Below are 17,134 nucleotides of genomic sequence, written 5' to 3' on the forward strand. Positions count from 1 at the left end.
CATGAATACTGTGTAATATATTTTCAACTCACCTTTAATAGGAACAGCGTTGCACACTGTGCGAGCAGTGATGCTGAGCTTTGGACTGAAGGATGGCTGGCAGGTCAGGAGTAAGTTTGGTGGTTGAGATGTGAAGGACATCACAGAGCTGGCTGTCGGTCATTTTGGTTCTCAATCTACATTTGTTCAGAGTTAACAGAGAAAATGTTTGCTCACATATGTATGTTGAGCTGAACAGACTCATCATTCTTTTTTGCGTGGCGTTCCATCAGAGGAAACTTGGCCTCTTCCAAGCTCCGGTAGAAGGCAGGTAGGGGGAGAAGCTGATGTTGATTCTTCAGAGAATTATCACACTGCATTTCAATAAGTTCTAATTGCAGACTCTCTTCCACTTCATCCGCATCCATCAGGAATGGAGTCAAGAACAGCTTGATTTCTTTCTTAATGATAGAAAAATCTTGGAAGCGCTGACTGAATTCTGTCATGAGGGGTGCGATCCCAGACACATTGTGTGCAACATTGAAATTGCGTAGTTGTGTCTCAAAGAGACGGAGCTTCACACAAAATGCTTTCATGTGCGCATAAAGTTGTGGTACAAGCTGGTCTTTGCCTTGTAGGCTCTCGTTTACTCTGTTGAGATGATCACTAAGATCAACTAAAAAAGCCAGGTCTCCAACCATAGAGGGTCACTCAGCTCATGAAGGGGTCGATCCTTCTCTTTCAAAAACTGGTCGATTTCTGTTCTCAGGGAATAAAACCGCTGCAGCACGGAGCTGCGACTTAGCCAGCGCACATCATATTGGTAGAATAGGTCCCTGTATTCAGCATCGACATAAGATAGGAAAGCTTGAAATTCTCTGTAGAAGAGCCCTCGTGCTCGAATTATGTTGAGAGTTTTCACAACAGTGTTTGTCACATCGCCAAACTGGATGTCTTGGCATAGAGGGCTTCTTGTTCGATGATACAGTGCATTTTAACAGCCTCACCTCCACTCTCTTGCACCTTGGCGCACACCGTAGAGGCCATTCTTTTGCGCTCGCCTTTCATTGCTGGAGCCCTATCCATTGTAAGTCGACACAGCTTGTCCCATTTAATTCCCCTCTTTACAATTGCATCTGACACAGCTTCAAAAATGTCCTTAACCGTTCTTGTGCCCTTAAGACTCCTAAGATCAAGCATCCGTGCTCTCATCACATGAAATTGGGTAAAAATCAAAAGCACACGCTTTATGTGACACTTGATGATTTAAGTGAGCTGACAAGTCTTTGATTCGCTGCACAACTGTGTTTCTGGACACGCTAACTCTTGTTTTGTGGAGAAGCTGCCTTGTTCAAGACAGTAGCTCTACCTAGTGTTAAAACTAAGAAGTACAACACAGTCAAGCGGAAGTCTCATGTGTGGGCCCATATTCCGTTATATTTTTAGAATTTGCTGTGGGCCAATCAAAAATGGACCAAGGACCACAGTTGGCCCGTGGACCGTAGTTTGGACACCCCTGTTTTCAACGTCCCGACATGACGGTGTCAGCACTGGCGCGGGCTGTTTTGACAGGTGCCAGGTCTGCCTGCGTGTAGAGTTACGCTATGTGGTTGAGAGTGGTTACATCAGGTGATACGGCTGTATGGAGAATCCTCACCCACGAGCAATGCAGTGGGTCTGGGGGTGGGCGGGGGTTGTAATGTAATTTACCTCCTCCTCCTCAACCTAAACCTATGAATGGGTTCTTAAATGCTGAAATTGGGGTTTGAGGTCACATCTGCCGGTTGGTCCTTGGAAAGGGCTACCCGGATCCAGGGTTCTCTGTCTCTGCCTTTAGAAGCTTGCATAGGACACATCGGTTCAGACCTCGCGGGTCAGTGAGGGTGAGTGGTGGCCGTACAATATGGCATGGTAAGAACTTGAGTTCCAAATGAAGTAAAACATTTGTGTTGTGCTACAACCCTAGTTTAATGAATGAAGAATGCAAGTTTTTACTGGTTGCCTCCACTGAGCAGCTCGCTCAAGAGCTGAATAACATGTCAGAGGACGGATGACAGGTGCGGACCCAGTATATATACTGGGGGGCGGGTCTTATGATGGGTTGATTAGGACTGGGCCATGTGAGTGGCCCGACCGCAGCCTGCCAGGGCCAAGTTAAGCCTTGGTTGGTCCAAAGAGGCTTTTGGCTTCATTCAGTCGGCCCGTCTGGAGACAGCTTGAGGCATAGTGACAACGCTCGTTCTTCATTCGTAAAACCAGGGTTGTTGCGCAACGCAAACGGTTCGTTGTGGACAGCACCAAGCTTCCTGTGCACCGCGGCTCGCCAACCGCACGGGGTTCGAGGGGAATGGAACGCTTCAAATAAAATCTACAGTTCGGCGAGAGAGTGGCGGTGATTTGTTTGCCGCCTCAGTGGATGTAGCTGGTTCTTTACTGTATTGACCTGGGAAACATACTTCTAAATTGCAAAAGCATATGGAAAACAAAAGGTGAGGGATTTAACCTAAAATAAAGAGAACGTTGTAAATTGCCAGCCTACGGTTTAAAAAAAAGGCTAAAAGTTGCTGTAAAAGAAATAAAAATGTATATACCGATCAATGAAGTTAACGCACACAATTGGAAGTCACACAATCACCATCAAAGGGATGACGAGAAAAGAGTATTTACAAAAGAATGAAATTATTATCACAACAATCAAAACCCAAGACAGGAGCAATTGTAAAGTTTGAGCAACTATCGTATTATATATTTATGGTAATATGGCTTCCGGAGTCTGTGACGGAGAAGAGCAGCGTAAAAATGTTTTTTAGGGTTTTCTCTTCACCTGGTGGCGCTATTTCACTTCACAGTAGCTCACATAAGGAGGAGGAGGCGGAGATGCGAGACTATAGATCCTCTCTTCTCATGCAACAATTATCTTTATATATAACACGGATATAAAATGTACACGACGCGCGACGGTTCCATGCCACAGCGGCAATACCATCAAAAACAACGAGTCAAAGCACCACTTCCGGTGACGTTAAAAAAAACAACAACCGTCTGACGTCATAAGTGACGTGGCAATGGTAATTCTACACAAGCTCCGCCCCCGATACGCTGTGTACGCGGTGCTAGCGCTGCTGCTAACCAGGTTAGCTCGGCTGCTGCTGTCCAAATACGCCGTTTCTGTGAGCCGCGCGATAGCATCAGCGAAGCAGCGAGCGTGCACAATGGTTGAATCGGCGAGCTCGGGGCACAGCGGTCACTGAATAAACACCATAGCAGTGGATCGACCTTCCAGGCAAGTGGTCATTTTGTCCTTGTGATATGATGACATAAACTGTCAAGGACTGTGTCGGCGATGCCGCAAGCCTAAAATGCTACACGCCCCCGTCATAAGCTGACGTTAGCTTATGCTAAAATGCCACACGCCGTAACCCCCGTCATAGACTGACGTAAGCGTATGCTTAAATGCTTCACGCTATAATCTCGCCGTAAACTGACGTTATCTCACGCTTCAATGCTTCACGCCATCACCCCGTCACAGACTGACGATAGCCTACGCTTAGATGCTACACGCCATAACCCCATCGTGAACTGACGTTGCCTTATGTTAAAGTACTACACGCCATTACCGCATCATGAACTGACGTTAGATTATGCTAAAATGCGACACGGCATAACGTCGTCGTAAGCTGACCTCGGTTTATGCTCAAAGCTCAGGTTAACTAGGGCAAGTGAAAAGAGTCATTCCTCCTCCGATTCTTTTTTTTGATCCGTGCCTTCTCCTCACAAAAAGAAGCCCCCTCCAGCCCAGTCATGGTGGATAACCGCTACGCCACCGCCCTGGTGATCGGCTCCGTGCTGAGCCTCCTGTCGGCCGTGTACCTGTCGGTGGCGGTGGGGACCCAGCACTGGTACCAGTACCGCGCCCCGCCTGGCAGGCCACAGGGCGGAGCCAACGCCTCGGACCTGTCCAGGGAGTTCCTCCAGGGGGACTTCGACGAGCGGACCTACAGCGACGCCCTGCTCCGCCTCAACGGGAGCCTGGGCCTGTGGTGGAGGTGCATCCGGGTGCCTGGCTACACCCACTGGTTCCAGGAGCCCGGTACGGAGGCGACTCCAACATCGACACGGGGCCCAAAAATTTTAAGAGTGCCGCCCAAGATTTGTTGGGACGCTGGTCCGTCATAATGTTTGCGGTGACGACCCCACCGGTGAATTTGGGGATGATTGTGTTTGTCTCGTAGATCCCAGGATGGAGACCCGCTGCGCCAGCTTCTCTCTTCCCCAGCAGTTTTTCCCCAAATACAACGACCCTGGGAACCACAACAGTGGGGTGGATCTGTTAAGGACCTGTAAGTTGACCCACCCTCCAAAAACAAAGGCCTATCGGGTGTTGTGATTGGATAAGGCGTGGCCATGACAACGTGTCTGTGCAGGGCTGTGGAGGTGTCAGTTTGGGCTGCCCCTCATGTCCTTGGGCCTGGTGTTCCTCAGCGGCCTCGTCGGGGTGTGCGCCTGTTTGTGCCGCAGTGTCACGCCCACTCTAGCTGTTGGAGTGCTCCATCTTCTTGCAGGTGAGAGAAAGTGGGTTTTGGGGGGTGAACAAATTCTCCTTTTAGACAAACTAATCCCGCCATGTGCTTTATCTCGCCTGTCTAGTTATCTCACCTGTCTATCTCAGCTGTCTAGTTATCACATTGTCCTGGTTAGACAATGGTCCAGATCTGGGGCCAGTAAAAAAAATCTGGATCTCTGCACGACGTTACTATCTTATTCTGGCTCCAAAAACTGAGAAGAAACACACCGGAACCGTACCGGAGTCTGATGCGATCGAGTTTATTGTGTATCGCAAGAACAAGTACAGTAGCAAACTTGTAGTTGGCTTCGCGAAAATCCACTGATCTTATCTCTCTTTGTCCTCCTGTTTCATAGTCGCGGAGAAGCTTGCTCATTTACATGTTCGACTCAAAATCCCGTTTGAGCCGGTCACAGCTCGTAGTCTTGTCGTCATACGTTCTGATGTCACTTTCCAGACAGCCAATCGCAGCCTTGGTTGCTGAACACCCTCCCCTTTCTTGGAAGGGGGCGGTCTCTATGATTCCCCGAACTCCAGTACCTTTCCCAGACAGCTGTTCCCTTCCCAGGAAAGAGCAATCCATGATTCTTGTTTCTTGGCCGTGCCGTATATATGCTGGTTGCAGGATGTACTAGACTTTAAAAAGGTTTTTCGAGTCACTTAATTTTGATTGAGTTTTTAGTGCAACATGTGATAAGTTATTTATATGTGGGGTTACTAATTAACCACAACGACATCTGTCTATTTATCACACCTGTCTAGTTATCATACCTGTCTAGTTGTCACACCTGTCTCTCTTTATCTCTATTCTTTCATCTTGAGCTACAATGTTACTTGTTTATTTAATTGAATCCATTGTTTTTATAAATTGTATTTTGAAATGTTTCCCTTTAATGTTTCTCCACATGAAGTAGTAGTGTGAGAAATATCCTCATTTCAAATTATTTTTTGGGACCGACGATAGAGGTCTTCTGTTAATTTTCTCTCATATACTGTAAGGGTCCTTGGTTGGAAAAAAGTGAGCATTTCTGAAAGAGTGCAGGAAGGTAGGAAGGAATTGCTGATTTTGAGCCTATATATGTATTAGGGGTGTCACGATTCTCCAAATCCACGTTTGACTTTTGATTTCAACATATACACTACTCACAAAAAGTTAGGGATATTTGGCTTTCGGGTGAAATTTATGGAAAATGTAAAAAGTTCACGTGACAGTGATATTATATCATGAAAGTAGGGCATTTAAGTACAAGCATGCAATGGTGATTTCCTCACCTCAAACAATTTATTGAAAACAAAAGCCAACAACAGTGGTGGGTTTACCACAACAAAAAATGTCAATGTCTCAATAACTTGTCTTGTGTCCTTGAACATCAATTACAGCTTGACAACCACGTCTCATGCTGTTCAAGGGTCGACTTATTGTCTGCTGAGGCCTGGCCCCCCACTCTTCTTGAAGGGCGGCCCTCGGGTCATTGAGGTTCTGGGGTACAGAGTTAGGAGCCTCTACACGGCGACTCAGCTGATCCCATAGATGTTCTATGGGATTCAGGTCTGGAGAAAGTGCAGGCCACTCCATTTGAGGTGCCCCAGTCTCCAGCAGCCGTTCCCTAATGATGCGACATTCGATGAGCTGGAGCATTGTCGTCCATGAAGATGAAATGAGGCCTGTGTTGTTCATGCAGGGGCACAATGACTGGATTAATGATGTCATTCAGGTAGTATGGGCTTGTCACTGTACCATTCACAAAGTGTAGGGCAGTTCTGTATTGACCAGACACACCTGCCCACACTGTAACACCACCACCACCAAAGGCTCGTCTGGTGACAGCAGTGGCTGATGCGTAGCGCTCTCCTTGACGTCTCCAACATCGTTGGCGGCCATCATTTCTGCTCAACGTCAATCAACTTTCATCAGAGAACAGCACTGAGGCCACTGGTCCCTCGTCCAGCGTCAGCGCTGCCTGATCCGTGCAAGAGGATGATGCCTGTGCCTGGTGGTGTGGTCAGGTACCCTTGCAGGTCGTCTAGCACGCAGACCACGCTGATGGAAACGCTTTTGAATGGTCTGATGTGACACTTGGGTGCCTCTCACCTCCTTTAAATGTGCCTGGAGTTGAGTGGCATTCATCATCCGGTTCCGCAGGGCACGGTTCACAATGAAGCGCTCATCAGTGTGGGATGTGGCCAAAGGACGTCCACTTCTATGCCTTTCTGTGACTATTCCAGTCTCTGTATCTCTGTTGCAACCTGCTGATGACACTCTGTGACACTCTAAGCTCAGTGGCCACTTCCCTCTGAGAACATCCTGTTTGAAGCCTCACAATGGCGAGGTACTGTTGATCAGTTGTTAGGTGTCGTCTTGGTCTCATGATGTCAAAATGTGAACAGCATGATGAAGAGGACTGTTTGAATACCAATTCTAATTGAACCAGGGAATGTATTGGTCGATTCATGGATCAAACACCTGTTGTGAATTTTACCATTTAGCTCCTTGTTAGAGAACAGCAAGTTGTGCAAAAAGTACTGAAACATTGAACAGTTGGACATGTGCATTCAAAAGTTTAGAGAAGGTCAAATTAAGTTCACCTGTAGAGGTTATAGTGCATTTTAGGTTCATCCTGAAATTTCACCCGAAAGGGGGGTGGCATTGACGGCTATGTTATGGTCGAGTCCTGATTTGTAAAGAAAAACACTTTTCTGGACTTTTGAGTCCAGTCACATTAAATCATAATAAATAATGCATTTTTTTTTTGTAATGGTATAAATATAAACAAAATATTTCATAGTTATAAGAAAAGCATGGGAGCTATAAAAGAGACTTTTCAACACACTGCAAGTGTGTCCCTTCTCCTCCGCCCACTGTATCTCTGTCCGCTCCGTACGTTCTTCTCTAATTGGAGTTTTTTCCTAATTCGACTCATCATACCACAGCATCATGTTCGGTTGAACATTATCTTATCTTTGTTATGACAATCCAAATCAGATCCATAATTTTAACTACTCTTATGGAGCGTGTACCAGTGCGTACCAGCACTTCTCACAAGCTGCCAGTCCCTTTTCTGCCCTCTCAACTGGACGTATTGTAAAATATATCATATTTTATTGAATCGGAGCGCACTTTTTCTTAAAAAACGTGCGCTCCAGCTCCTACGGCTCGAGCCTCGGAATGTGAAGTTCAAAGTCTGTAAACATACTGTACATTTTAGGACGACGCTGGTCCGTCTTTAAAGGTCCTGCGCCTCTCTTTAAACCAGGTCTGTGTTCTCTTGGAACCGTGTGCTGCTTTCTGGCGGGGATGGACCTCCTGCACAGGAATTCGGCGCTCCCGGACGGCGTGGACGGCTCGCTGGGCTGGTCCCTGTACCTGGCGCTCATCTCCTCCCCGCTGCAGATGATGGCGGCGGCTCTGTTCCTGTGGGCGGCCAGGAGCCACCGCAAGAGCTACACCCGCATGACGGCGTACAGGGTCGCCTAGAAGAGACTGTTCTCAGAGGCGGCTGGTCGATAGACTTTGCTTTTAGGTTTCTGTTAAAACGAGAGCGTTATTTTTAAGTAACTGAGGCTGCTTTATAGGTACTAAAGCTTTTTTTTTTATTTTAATTTTTTCATCTTGATGGTTATTTCGCTAAGCAATGCTCTGTTTAATCTGTGTTATGGGTGCTTCCAGTCCAGGAAAACATGAAGTCAAACAGACCCTCCCCCATGTTGGATGTAGGGGGTGGGACTCGTTTCCTACAAACAGCTGATTTTAGGTGGTGATGTCTACACTTCCTTTACTTCACAAGATTTTATGGATTTAAATTTGTGTCCTTACCAGCACATATCACGTAAATGGCCTTTTGTGATGTTGCCATTACCCACTCACCATATTGACCTTATTCACTTTTGGTTTAAAACAGATGTAAATTCACATTGGCACTTGCCAAGTGAAATGACATGCCATTGCATGAATTTATCGCAAATGTGTTGTTTTGTTTAATTATATTGTCATTTCAACTGCCTTTGCTTTGCATGCGTCTACACCGCCTCTCTTGTCATGCATGTTCTTATTTGTGATATTTTTTTACATATTTTGTGTGATTTAACTGGATGCCATTCACTGAGGTTAACCACTCCTTTATCATTTTTTTCACGTTATTTGTGAGGTACAGTGGCTCCAGAAGACCTGTGGTATCGTTTTTTTTTGTTTTTTTTTTTTTTTTGTTTTTTTCACTTCATTAACTTGAGTGAGATTTTTGCACTCCCAACCTTAATTGACTGCCACTGTGTATTTTCCCAACCTAAAGGGTAAATAAAGTTTTCAGGAGAGGTGAGGAAACTGTTTTAAAGTAGGTTTTGTGTTATGTCACATTAATTGGTCAGTCCTGAAAATATTCACTTTTGTTTCGTTTGTGGAAATTAAAGGAGCTGGTATGAAAATGTATTTGTTAAAGATCACTGTGTTTCAAGTGAATACCTCACAAACTCATATTAAGGAGGTTTGGCCGTGCATGTCAGGATTTGTTAATAAAACGTAAACTCCCAATTTTAAAAACCCAATAGTAAAGCTGCTCTGTCCACATTCGGGCGGATAGTGGAGGCGCTCTATGACGATACGTCCGTCCTCATTCCGAATGAATGAGGGCCTGTTCCTCCATCAGATACTGCGCTTACAGTACAGATGATTTGATTGTCTGACTGGAGTGGGCCGACGATTGTTGAAGGGGCAAATAAGCGTTCTTACACTATTTTTCACCAAAAGTGTTAATGCAGCTTTAAACGTCAACACCTTGAGACTTTTGAACTCGAGTGTCTGCCGTTCTCAGCCTTCGGGTTTGTCTTGGGCTTGCTGATGTGTATGATGTGTATGTCATTTACCATTCAATGTAGGGGTTGCTAACGGTGCTTAAATGGTAGCTCTTGATCAGTATATGGTAGTGATTTCAATTCTAATCTTGAAAGTTTTCGCTTCAGTCATATTTGTTGTTTAATCCAACCAGTTTTGGGCATCAATTGAAGCAGCGTATCCCACCACAAAGTGGCACTGGGTTGTTACTGTTTGTACCTCATAATATGCTGACCATACAAAAAAGTGTTGACTTCGGGGCAGGAGTGGAGCAGACGCTCATTTGCTACTGTTGGTCTCTCAATGGGACGCGCAGTGGTGGTGGTATCTCAGGATTTTTTGGAATTAGCCCATGTTTGAAAAAGGAGACACTACCAATCTGACTGTGAGGGCTGACACTTTTTGGCCAGCCACGATTTACTAGAAAAATATTTACACCTAAATATTTAGTTTATCCCCTTTCACGTGGGGGAAAAACCTGGCAGCTGAGAAATGTCAACTGTTGGCTATGTTTGCTTGTTTAGACTTACCTACTACGTCACTATGTTCAAGGGACCGTGAACTGAGGTTTAAGTGGATTAATCCCATATGTGATCTGATGTTGTTCGTCTTGGATTATTCAAGTTTTTTTTTTGTCTCATAAACAAATCTTGACATTATTTGTCAACGTAAAAATGACTGAGGAGATTGTGTCTGGGCTTTAGTGGCAGAGATTTAGGGTTTGTGTTTCAACTTGGCACGGATTGTAACGGTTTTAAAAGTTATTACAGGCATCAGATTGATATACACTGTCACTTTTTTACTTGCATGTATGTATCCTAAAGAGCACTACTTTGTCGTATCTGTGTAAATAAACGTGACCTCTTCTGGCGCTTTGGTGTGGATATCTGATGTTAAATAATCTCTTGAATCTTGAAATACTGCTTCCCAAAATATTAGTCAGGCACGTAATGGTGGAGCTGCGTGTCGCAATGGGAACAAATAGGTAATAACCTGTTTAAATCCACCAGCTTCAACACTAGGAATATTGGAGAAAAACACATCCATGATCTTATTTTGATCTTTGTTTTATTATTATTCCTCTGCTCCTCTGTCAATTCTTTTTTACACTTATGGATGGAATGTTCATAGTAACCTTGCGACCTAGATGGAAGGCAATTTTCTTCTCGTAGTACGCACATTCATTCACAAAATATGGATAGAGCTCCTTTCCTGCGTACAAAATGGTCTCCCCCGAAAACGTCTGGAATATCGGATCGCCCGGCCGGAGAAGCGTGAAATCGCTGTCCTGAGGGAAAAGAAACCACAGGCAGAAGGTGAAGCACAGCTCCAGGATGGCTTTTTAGACTGTTTTGAATTGAGGAAAAAAAAAACAACAAAAAAAAAAAAAGACGAAAGCCACAAATTCTAGGCTTTCACACGCATCTAATGATTTCAAGCCATTTATGAGGCGGGAGACATGTCTTTTTATACCTGTAGTTGTGGGTGTATAGCTGCAGTAATTTCCTGGGTCTCCGGGTCTCTTGGGTAGTCTACACTCCGCTCATGAATGTACACTTCCACTTCACCGCCTTCAAAGGTTGCTCCTGTAGCGAAAAGGCGGAAATAACCCAAACTGGTAAAATCTTAAATAGTTTCTAGTCACTGCTGTTAACTCGATGAGTTACAGTTGGTTGGCATACCGGAGTTGAAGCTCTGAACCCAATCCAGAGTCCGGTCCAAGGCCTCTTTCATCCAATTGTAGATATCGGCTCTAATCACTCCGTGAGGTTGAGGGCCAACCTCTATCGCTGCGGATCGGTCGAAAGACCACAATGAAATGAACAAATGTGAAGGATTCGGCAGTTAGTGGGCTAACTATGAACTTTGATCTGACCTTGGAATTCTCACTCAAATCATCAACCTCTTTTTTTGTGTGTGCTAACCCTCGTCTCTGGCCTTTTGGCAGAAGCACCGCTTTCAGTTGTTGCTTATTTTACATCCTTCACACTTGAGCATTATACGTCTCTCCTAGGATGAGACACCTCTCTGTGTCTAACCCCGGTGGGGGTTTCGGGGGATTAATCCTAGGCATGAGTATTAAAACATTAATACCTAACGTTAGAAGGTTAATGGACAAAGACAAAGGTCTTAACCGCCGTCTCCATGCAGGTTATCTGTGATTGCATTCGCCGGCTTTGATGAAGCTGAAGCGCACTCAGAAGGCCGTGCTGACCCTCTGTGAGGCAGGACCCCGGTCATGCAAATGAACAAACAGATGCACGTGCAGAAGCGCTTACATAAACCGTGTTTGCCCAGCGACTCCAAGGAGTAAACCTCAGAGGGGGCCAGGTCCAGCAAGATTAACCTGACGGGTGTTGCGGTTGTCCTCTCCTGAAAACCAGACAAGATTAACCCAAGTTAACTTGAGAGTTGCCAAAAAAGAAGGATCGTCATGTCACATCTAAACGTAGAATCCCGGCGAAAAAAAAAGTACTGAGCTGAACTGGTTTAGCAAGTTTCACTCCAGCGTGATGCTGGGGGGTGGTTAATCGCTGGACAAAGAACGATGTTAATGTTGGAGAAGACTCTGCAGGCTCTCCGTTTTATTTTGCCGCAGACCGGTGTCTTCCACCGCTGTCCATGTGAGTGAACTGCGGGGGTTTCTGTTCTGCACTTTTTTTTTTCTAACAATCGCACCCCACCAGCATCCTGTGCCCCCAGGATGTTGAACTTATTTTCCACAAAGGGAAGTAGCTCCTACCTGGATGTATTTATAGAGGTGCAGGCCGGCCCAGTCTGAGTTTAAGCAGATGATGCATATGCCCATGTTGGCGGTGGTGTTGTGCAGGTCACACACCAGGTCCATGGCGTCCCGGCTGCCTTTGGGCCCGAGCTGCGAGTTCAGCTCATGGGCCCGCCTCACCTCGTACGGAGTGGCATCTGTGACCGGGGCACTGAGGCGGATCAGAGGCATTTCGCAGTTTAGTATGAAAACATCTATATATTCAAAGGCACAAACTAGCGCCGCCTGGTCCTCCATCCATAACTTTCAGCGGCGTCGCCCTACTTCGCCCCTGCTCACCTGAGCAAGGCTTCCGTGAAGCAACGGTTGAGGTCGGTTTCCATGTATCTCCTGCAGGCTTCCACAGCGCGCGGGTTCGATATGACGGCGGCGACGGAGAAGGATCCAAATTGGTCCGGCTGCGTTTTTCGCAACTCCTTCACCGCGTACACCCCGGACAGTTCATTCCCGTGAGTGCCACCGCAAACGGCGAGACGGGAGAAGGGCTGGAGGAACAGGTGCTCCATCTGGTGACAAGGAAGACAAAGGAAGGGGTCGATGGAGCTTTGCCGTTGTCTTTTACCCCATCTTGGGTCGCGTACGATCTGATCTATCAGAGTCGTTTAAGAAATTGAATGCAATTTGAAGGGAAAGGTGTGTGTTTCTCCTGACTGGATAATAAAACGTGTGCAAACGTTATTATTATCGTCGGAAGGACGTGCGGCCCTTATCTTCTAATTTATGGTTGGGGTTGATCATAGCTGTTCTATAAAAAAATAACTATTTGTTGTGTTTTCTAACAGCTTTCCCAATTCTGACCCAAACCTTTCAGTTGACCTTGATGTCGGTTATTTTGGAGAATTCACACAAATGGGTGGAAGTGCTGGAAAACAACAAAACGCTTCAAAGTCTATTATTCCCACGTTTTCAATAGTTAAAGGTTAACCTTTTGACGTGTCTGCCACTCGAGCGCACTCAAATCAAACGACAGACGCGGAAGAGCATCGTCGGTGCTGATTCACTACAACAGCCAAAACAAGTGTCACCCCTGAATGCGTTTGCTTGTTTATGTTAATGTCTGAGGTAAGCGCCTTGTAATAGTATCTTTTATACTTCCGTGACATCGCTATCAGGCCTCAGCAGCTGCAGTGCTGAGTTATTATTTAACAGAGAGCTCGTTTTTCATAGGACTGTTCCAACCAGACAGTAGTCACCGCCTCGGGTCAATTGACTTTCTGCATTATCCCTCCCTCAACATTTTTCAGAAGTGACGTCACTTCAAAGGCACATGGAAACATTTTTCCATACCCGAGCTGTGCTTTGTCTCTTTTTCTTCTCATCTCAGTTGACCTTGGACGGGGGGGGGGACGGACGCTCGTTCACACATGATGTGTACAAAGCATCCATGAAATTGTTTGTTTTAACCGAGGTTGTCGGAATTTGTATCAGAAGGGTTTCCTAAAAAATAAAGAATCACCCCAGAATCCAGTACGGGAGTGATATAAGGAAGCTGTGACTACAGCATGAATGCAAAGGAACACAAAGTGAAAATGGCACTCACCTTTAACTTCAGCTCAGAGCTCCAGTGCCGAGAAGAGCCTTCCCTGAGCACTATTTGAGTGTTCACCAACCTTTGATCCCAGACTCATTTACTTGAGGTCCCGTTCATTTACCAAGTCAGTTTACGACCGGTTAAAAAGCAAACGTGACCCTGACGGCACGGCTTGCTCAACTGTTCAACCTTTAAGACACGGAGCCAAACTTTAACACATTCCCGTTGCTAAAGGCCCCCACGCCCCTGTGTTTCCTGCAGATCAAGTTGCCAGTTAGGGAGTGTACTATGCAAAAACAAAACCCACAGAGAGTCTCTCCACCCTCTCTCTCTCTCTCTCTCTCTTACACACACACACACACACACACACACACACACGGATGGGGGCGGGGGGGGGGGGGGTGTTTTCTAACAATTTGCTATGGAGCGCTCAAGACGACAGGCGTAAGTGATAGGCTGTGTGGTGACGATTCAAAGTGAATATTAAAGCAAAACGATAGTGTGGCCACCCTTTAATAATAGATTAATAATAATGGATTGTAAAGCAAAACAGCACAACAACTTGTATTCCTTGCATCCAGAGGATTACAAGCACCTGAAAAAAAGTTTCATATTGCCCTAATCCTCTTCTGTAGAAGAACAATCTTTAATCGTCACACAGCACACCACTCTACAACACATGCACGCACACACACATGCACATGCTTTGGATGGTGGCCGGTGAAATGAGGCCTCTGCGTTTAACCCACCCTGGCTTGTCCTTCCTCCGGGGCCACAGCCAGGAGCAGTGGGCAGCATTTGTGGACGCGCCCGGGGACGAGTGTCCATCGCTGGTCAGACGATGATGAGTGCATGTTTTTGGTGGGGGTCCTTACCGTCAGTAGGTGGAGTAAACCCCATGTGAGCACGGGGAGAACATGCAAACTCCACACAGAAAGGCTCCTATTTGGGAGATAACCCACCGGATTAAATTTTATTTTGGCACATTGGAACATTCCACATCCTCCGCATCGTTTATATGATCATGATGTCTCCAATGCTTAAATGGATATTTAAATGAATATTTAACCATAACAGATATTAAGCGATATTGCCTGAGTATGCTGTGCGCTACTGTCTAATATTCTGTCCCTAATAGATAAGTACAAGTCTACTAAAAAGCTTACAAACTACAAAAGAATAGTGTTAAAACCCATGAGATCACTAGTGGCTGGGGAGGAGTTACAGTCAAATCCACGATATTAAAAAAGACGGGAATGGAGATCTCACTGACATCTAGTGGCTATATTATATTATATTATATTATATTATATTATATTATATTATATTATATTATATTATATTATATTATATTATATTATATTATTCTATATTATATTAAATTATATTACATTATATTATATTATATTATATTATATTATATTATATTATATTATGGGAAATTATTAGATGGGAGATAATTAAATGCATGCTCGGGACAACTAAAAAAGATTAACCGAGGGTTTGAAAAATAAAAAAAGAGCCATTTAATGTAAATGGCACAGTAAAATAAAATGAAATAAAAAAATAAAAAATAAATCAATAAAATGTAGTTTATTTTGTCAACTACATACATCCATGCACATAGCATACAAGGCAAATTATTAAAAGCATTCAAATGACAGTCCAATTCAATTACAATAATTTTATTTGACTTCATTTTTTATTTTAAATTCCATTACATTGCCATTACATGGCAATGAAATTAATTTGAGGTCTTTGGGATTCTATTGTTCTTCTTTTCACCTTTGTGACAGACCTCTAATTACTTTATTATTTATAATTATTTATATATCAAAATTATACATATTTTCTATTCCTCTCTCTCCCACCCCCCCACCCCTCTCTCGCTCTCTCTCAGGGGGAAATCTCACTCTTTCTGCATCTATTAAGTTGTACGCAAAGTTAAGACTCCATTTAGCCATGTAATCCCTGAGGATCATCATCCACTTCCTCATAATCTCTTTCTCTCTCTCTCTCTCTCTCTCTCTCTCTCTCTCTCTCTCTCTCTCTCTCTCTCTCCTTATCCAACAGTTATATGGATTAAAAACTCAACACACCAACGTACATGGCAAACTTGACTCTTATAAATACGCAGTCTCATGGTTTACACTCTGGTCTGGAGTCCCTGATACATCATATTTATGTTGTTTAAAAAGATACCGGTGCAGGAAACATAAAGGGCAAACTGATGTCTTCTGTCGATGAGGGAACAATTTGACCTTTAAGCAAGGACAAGGGCACTTTGGCAAATTGTTTCATTTCAATCAAACTTCACACCACATAGATATCTGACTGAAAGGGAGACAAACAGAAGCAATAATCCCCCGTCAAGTAATTTCTAAATTATTTAGCAAAATCATGATCATTTTGATTTAGCAAATGGTATCGACAGCAGATATCTGATGGCTTGTAACCTTTCAATGGGAGCGCCGGGTACTGTTTGGAAGCCGTTTCCACTGTGACATTTAATTTAGGGAGTGGTGCTAGGGAAGTGGTGCAAGGGATAATGAGGTCATGCTGGGAGGAAATTGACTTTTTGACCTTCTCCCGGCCTTTTCCAACTGCTGTGGACCCACACGTTGTTTATATTCGGTAATACAAAGGTCTATCCTGATGCCTGTCACGGATCAGAATATCTTTAAGCACATGGTAGTGGAGGTAAATTTGTTTGGACAATGTCACAGTGAGAGGGGCAGACCAGCTGTGGGCCAAAAGGGAAATGTGGCTGTATTGGAGTGTCCTCCAAAAGTATGGCAATAGTGGATTGAAATGTGTTATTTTTTGCATTATACTTAAAGTGGTAATCCATAAAACGGTCTGTATTTTGTAAGTTACAACAGATGTCCTATAGAATTCCATTCAAAAGGGCGACGTATTTTTCCAACGTCCGTGTTTACCCTCATCTTCCCTCTAAAGTGGTCACTTTCTTTTCTTGAAAGTTTGCCTTCTTCTGATCGATTGATTTATTTGGAGTATTTCTTGGTCACTTGGGGGGGTGGGGATATTTTTTCCTTCTGAGGTTGCTGTTTTTTTCTTGTACAATGGACAGACAGCCAATAGAGGAGAAAATATATTGAATGGTTGTTTCTTATAAAGTGCCAGCTAAACAAATATGGGATAGATATCAAATATGGGATTTATTTTAACAGAATAATCTTATGGATTACCCCTTTAATGCATTTGGATTAGAGATGAAAAAATGAATATCAGGCAAAAGTACAGACAAACAGCTTTTATTTGATCGTAGCTACATGCACATGTTTGGATGAGACAGACATTTTTCCCCTATTTTCCACTTTGCAAAATTATGTTAAGGAAGGGATTAATAATTCAATCAAAGCAATAAAGTCTAAAATTAAAATTGGGTTTCACGTTGGTGGCTGACTTGGCCTGTCGAAAACTTCCCAC

General features: G+C 44.3%; 2 protein-coding genes across 2 annotated transcripts; one reads left to right on the forward strand and one right to left on the reverse strand.

Moving 5' to 3' along the window:
• Nucleotides 1-3,123: 3,123 nt before the first annotated feature.
• cldnd1b (claudin domain containing 1b) lies at nt 3,124-10,240 on the forward strand. Its single transcript, XM_079999686.1, has 5 exons — nt 3,124-3,262; nt 3,761-4,069; nt 4,212-4,319; nt 4,404-4,541; nt 7,798-10,240. Exons 2-5 carry the CDS (start codon nt 3,781-3,783, stop codon nt 8,016-8,018), a joined length of 756 nt encoding a protein of 251 aa, XP_079855812.1. The 5' UTR covers nt 3,124-3,262; nt 3,761-3,780; the 3' UTR covers nt 8,019-10,240.
• Nucleotides 10,241-10,439: 199 nt separating this feature from the next.
• Nucleotides 10,440-13,908, reverse strand: LOC307229725 (N-acyl-aromatic-L-amino acid amidohydrolase (carboxylate-forming) B-like). The gene is made up of 7 exons (XM_079999778.1): nt 13,694-13,908; nt 12,433-12,659; nt 12,112-12,304; nt 11,648-11,741; nt 11,051-11,158; nt 10,842-10,954; nt 10,440-10,656 (listed from the first exon to the last, which is right to left on the reverse strand). The coding sequence occupies exons 2-7, from the start codon at nt 12,657-12,659 to the stop codon at nt 10,462-10,464; spliced, it is 930 nt and encodes a 309-aa protein (XP_079855904.1). The 5' UTR covers nt 13,694-13,908; the 3' UTR covers nt 10,440-10,461.
• Between the last annotated feature and the right edge of the window lie 3,226 nt (nt 13,909-17,134).

The sequence above is a fragment of the Zeus faber genome (genome assembly GCF_960531495.2).
Source record: "Zeus faber genome assembly, chromosome: 4".
Classification (NCBI taxonomy): Eukaryota; Metazoa; Chordata; class Actinopteri; order Zeiformes; family Zeidae; genus Zeus; species Zeus faber.